General features: G+C 36.4%; 1 protein-coding gene and 1 pseudogene across 1 annotated transcript; both read right to left on the reverse strand.

The window, feature by feature from the left end:
• Window positions 1-122, reverse strand: part of LOC104768215 — a 4,380-nt pseudogene extending 4,258 nt beyond the window's left edge.
• Window positions 2,266-4,651, reverse strand: LOC104767205 (probable polyol transporter 3). The gene is made up of 3 exons (XM_010491251.2): window positions 4,504-4,651; window positions 3,935-4,259; window positions 2,266-3,821 (listed from the first exon to the last, which is right to left on the reverse strand). The coding sequence occupies exons 2-3, from the start codon at window positions 4,050-4,052 to the stop codon at window positions 2,422-2,424; spliced, it is 1,518 nt and encodes a 505-aa protein (XP_010489553.1). The 5' UTR covers window positions 4,053-4,259; window positions 4,504-4,651; the 3' UTR covers window positions 2,266-2,421.

A 5,416-nucleotide genomic window follows, 5' to 3' on the forward strand; every position in this document is an offset into this window, starting at 1 on the left:
GAATGACTCTCTCCTTATAAAGACCAGAGAAAAAGGAAGAACTGTCACCTTTTCTTGTAAGTGCCATTATGGATAAGCTCTTTGATTTCCTCCTTAGAAGGAGGTTCAGCCGCATAGGGCATGGCCTTTGATGCCCCTTTTGGTATCCATGAAAGTGAAGTTATCATTCTGCAAAATCAAATCGGAAGAGAGATTAACAAAGCATGAATTAGCTAATGTCGTCGTCTCTGTCTTGTTGGAACTTGGAAGAGCAAAACTTACAGCTATGACTGTTAGCGACCGAAGAAGAGAAACAAAACGTTCTTTCTGCTTCGATCTCTCGTTTTAAGTTATAAAAGAAACAAGCTTAGATTAATACAGTATGAGCCTTCAGCTCCACAAATACGAAAACGACAGAAACCCTAGGGTTTAGGGCTCATGTAGCTGTTGAGATGGGCTTTCTTTTTATTTATATCCACTAAATAATCGGGTTCTATTTTATACTATCTACTATTTTAATATTTTTAGAGTCCAATACTATTAAAGGTTAACGATTTCACTAAACATATTTTTGTTGAGAAGAGTAAGAAGAGATAGATTCAAAATTCATATCTTGAGGATCATTGTAGTGATTGTTACAAAGGGTTCCATGAATCACATTGACAAAAATGATAGACTATATAGTACCAAGTAAGTGGGTACTTGTTTTTTATTGCATGATAAATTTATATTATTTTATCCATACAAAATATTAGCAGTTTTAAAAGTAAAAAAATAATTGTTTACAATAAAATTATAACATTTTTCGAATAACATTTAAAACTTTCGAAATTATTCAAAATTTTTAATTTTTCCTACAACTTATTATAAAGTATAACTTAATATATTAAATCTACTTAAAATATTATTTTTTTTATTATTAACTATAAGTGGTAAATTTATTATTAAGCCAAGGAGTAGTAAAAGCTTGAGATTGTTTTTTTATTATTTAATTTAATGTAACAAATTCCTAAAACAAATTGATTATATATATATATATATTATTCGGATTAATAATAAATAAATAATTTATAATTTTAAATATAATTTTGAAATTAATCTAATTAAAAGAAATTGATTAATTTTACTTAATATTAAGTTCAATCTAGGAAACCTTTTGTTAAAATAGTTAAAAACACTCTTCCATTTTCCTACGATTTTTTCTATGAATTCTACTACAAAAAAAAACATTTTTTTGACAAAATTCCTATTAATATAAATTAAGATTCATACGGGACAATTTTTTTTTAATCTAATGTAAAATTATATTCTAAAAAAAAAAAACTTTGTTACATTGTTAATGCAAGACTGTTTTTAAACTGTTTCTAAACTTGAAAATAAATCAGCTTGAATAAAATCTGGCTACAAACCAAATTTGAATGCGAGAGTCTCTTTCCTCCTCCAAGAGTGCTCATGCGGTTACAAATATTCTTGTCGATCAATTTTACCAGCTTTTCCAATGTTGACGATGCATCCCCATGGCGTCTATCATTTCATTCTCGCCAAAGAGAATGTATAGTGTTTTGAAAAGTGTACCCCAAAAAAAACTTTTGTGTTTTATCCAGTTCATTACCCACAAGTAAAGCCATAACCTCTTTCCAGTTACCCGTGAGTTAGTTTAACAACAGTCCTTTCACTAGCCCAAACCTGCTGTGAAAAAGAACATTGAAAAAATAAATGCTCTCTTGTCTCCATTGAGGGTTTGCAGAACACACAACTTGTGTTGACATTTGAGTTCCATAGTATCATCCCTTCCCTGTTGCTATTCTGTTTTTTTTTGCCACCAACCATGTAATGAAGGCATACTTAGGAGTAGCATGGGGGAATTAGATAGCTTTGTATACGGGACAATTTTTTACAAAATGATTTTGTAGAAAAATGGTAAATCTTCCCACCATCGACTTTTATTCTCCTCCTTTGAACCGTCTGCCATCCCTCCCCTTCTTCTTCCCTTAACATCTTCTTAAACACACTTGTTATAACTTGAGGTAGCACATGTATATATGTAGTTCGATAAAAAACAATGCTAGATTTTGTCTTTCCAAGTTTCCCTTTGTCTCTCAAGGCTCTCCCTATCTCTGGTCACTTGGTATATGTACAAAGTGGTTATGAATTGTATCTGTTCCTATTTTGTTCTTACAGTTTCAAACATATCACTTCATTTTGTTTTTTTTGTCATATGTCACTTCACTGGTAATACTGTTACAAATTTCTCATGCTACAATAATAAACAAATTGCATTCTAAATTTCGGGAATAATATGAAATATTTGTATTCAATGATTATCGGTATCATCCTTACAAAAACACATATTATAATAGATATGCCAAATCACGTTGGACTACAAAAACAAATATGCCAAATTATTCTATAATATAGCTACGTATCTGTAATAAATCTAACCTAATTATTGACTCTCTTAGTTTGAATCTCTAGTCCATCGCGATCACCACGAGGACCCCCACCACCAAAAAGCTTCTCCATCTCCTCCAATGGCACTCCTTTCGTCTCCGGCAACATAAAAAAGAAGAACCACCATGCCGCCACCGCTATTCCGGCAAACACGAAGAACACGCCGCCTGTCGTGATCGCCTTCGTCATCGATAGAAAACTCATTGAGACCGTCGCATTCATGATCCTATTAACCGCAACGCCTATACTCGCTCCCTGAGCCCTAAGTCTCAACGGGAATATCTCGGAGCTGTACACCCACGTGATAGGCCCAACCCCGATGGAGAAAAACGCTACAAATGCATATGTAGACACGATGCTTAAACTCAATGCCCACGCTAACCGCCCAAACCGCGGAACCATCGTGAGACTAACCGCTAAACTGGTCAGTGCGAAGACCATCCCACCCGTGCTTGTCAACAGAAGCTTTCTCCGACCTACCTTGTCTAGCAAGAAAGTAGCTATTATTATGAAAATGGCCTTAGTTACACCTACACCGACCGTGGCTAGTAAGAGCTTGTCTTTGGAAACTACTCCGGCTTTCTTGAAAATCCTCGGACTGTACAACACGACGGCCTCGATCCCCGTGGCATGCTCGAAAAAGTGTATTCCCACGGCCGCGATCAATATCAAACGCACCGCAGGTCGCGGTTTTATTACCAACTCCCTCCACACACTTTTCCCGTGATTCTTCGTAACCCCGCCGCCAACTGCTTTCACCGCTGTCTCTTCCTCTATTTCCGCCGCGATTAGTATATCCCTGAACCGTTCTTCGGCTTCTTCTTGGGTGTTGGATACCAAAACCATTATTTTCTCTGCCTCTTCTAACCTACCTTGCATCACAAGCCACCTCGGAGACTCGGGCATTTTCGTAATCCCAAAAGCCAATATCAAAGAAGGGAAAGCTGCGATCCCAAGCATCAATCTCCATCCGAGCTTCAAAGTCAGTTTCCCAAAACAGTAGTTCGAGACATAGCCAAGTAAAATCCCGAGACTAATACAAAGCTCGGGTAAAGAAGTGAGAAAGCCTCGGTGTGAAGCAGAGGATATCTCGGCAGAGTAAACCGGAGCTATCATGAGAGCAAACCCTACACCAACTCCGGCTATACATCTTCCGACCATCAAAACAGCGTAGTTTGGGCTGTAACCCATAAGAACCGAGCCCACTAAGAATATCACGGCGGAGAGAGCAATCGTGTAACGTCGACCGATGACGTCAGAAGTTTTTCCCGCCGTTAGTGATCCGACGAGAGCACAGAGATTCAAGATTCCGGCCAAGACTTCGATTTGGGTGTCGTTTATTTTTAGATCCTTTCTTATAAATATCTGAGCTCCGCTCATAACTCCCGTATCTAAGGACAAAACACAAAAATAATTAGTGAAAAAAATTCATTTATATAATAAAATCATAAATTTTATTCCATTAAATGATTATATTATATGATATGTAAAAAAACGTTTATACCATATCCAAAGATGATGGAAATGATGGAAGCAACAATGGCACAGCCGCAAGCAAATTTGTTCATATGATTTGGGTTTGGATCCGACCCGGGAGAAGTATGACCATCAGCATGAACCATGGTGAGTTTTTTTTTGTTGGTGTTGGGTATTAAGAATAGCTTATTATATCGCTTACATGTCTTTCATAGTATATATACACATAAATAAATATGTCGACGGTCCACCACTTGGATCTCTATAGTGGGAAATGACGATCAGAAACTTCACTGTTCCACAATCCACAGTGTTCGTGGGTGCCCACGCATTCTGGTACGAGAATTAGTTTTCTGGAAAATATATAACATGTGATTTACGAATTTGCCTTAAGATTTTGATGTATGATACATGGGAAGTATATCCAACAAAAAAAATTGAAAAGAATTCAAATCATTTTTTTTTTTTTTTTTGCTAAGCGAATTTAGAATTCAAATCATTCACAACAAGTTAAAATGAAGTGGAAACATAGGTAAAGGATTTGAAAATAGCGTATGTGCTTCGAATATTCGATAATTAGAGAATAATATATCTTACCGATTAAATGCAGGTTTTTTGGAGATGCTAATATGCTACTTAGAGCTGTGCCTACGCTGTGAAATGAGAAACTCTCGCCTACGGCATCACATATTTTTTAACAACTTTAGGAAGCTACATATGTAGATAATGGTTATCAGTGCACCAGCCACCAGCATATATGTATTAATATTATATTGAATTAGTTAAGTTAGAGAGNTATATATGTAGTTCGATAAAAAACAATGCTAGATTTTGTCTTTCCAAGTTTCCCTTTGTCTCTCAAGGCTCTCCCTATCTCTGGTCACTTGGTATATGTACAAAGTGGTTATGAATTGTATCTGTTCCTATTTTGTTCTTACAGTTTCAAACATATCACTTCATTTTGTTTTTTTTGTCATATGTCACTTCACTGGTAATACTGTTACAAATTTCTCATGCTACAATAATAAACAAATTGCATTCTAAATTTCGGGAATAATATGAAATATTTGTATTCAATGATTATCGGTATCATCCTTACAAAAACACATATTATAATAGATATGCCAAATCACGTTGGACTACAAAAACAAATATGCCAAATTATTCTATAATATAGCTACGTATCTGTAATAAATCTAACCTAATTATTGACTCTCTTAGTTTGAATCTCTAGTCCATCGCGATCACCACGAGGACCCCCACCACCAAAAAGCTTCTCCATCTCCTCCAATGGCACTCCTTTCGTCTCCGGCAACATAAAAAAGAAGAACCACCATGCCGCCACCGCTATTCCGGCAAACACGAAGAACACGCCGCCTGTCGTGATCGCCTTCGTCATCGATAGAAAACTCATTGAGACCGTCGCATTCATGATCCTATTAACCGCAACGCCTATACTCGCTCCCTGAGCCCTAAGTCTCAACGGGAATATCTCGGAGCTGTACACCCA

This window comes from Camelina sativa, chromosome 19 (genome assembly GCF_000633955.1).
Source record: "Camelina sativa cultivar DH55 chromosome 19, Cs, whole genome shotgun sequence".
In the NCBI taxonomy this organism is placed as follows: domain Eukaryota; kingdom Viridiplantae; phylum Streptophyta; class Magnoliopsida; order Brassicales; family Brassicaceae; genus Camelina; species Camelina sativa.

Bases quoted from the DNA above. Each gene is read 5' to 3' on its own strand.
- LOC104767205 (XM_010491251.2), bottom strand. From the start codon at position 4,052: ATGGTTCATGCTGATGGTCATACTTCTCCCGGGTCGGATCCAAACCCA. The intron at 3,822-3,934 runs GTATAAACGTTT...TTTTGTCCTTAG, and splicing joins TTCCATCATCTTTGGATATG to ATACGGGAGTTATGAGCGGA.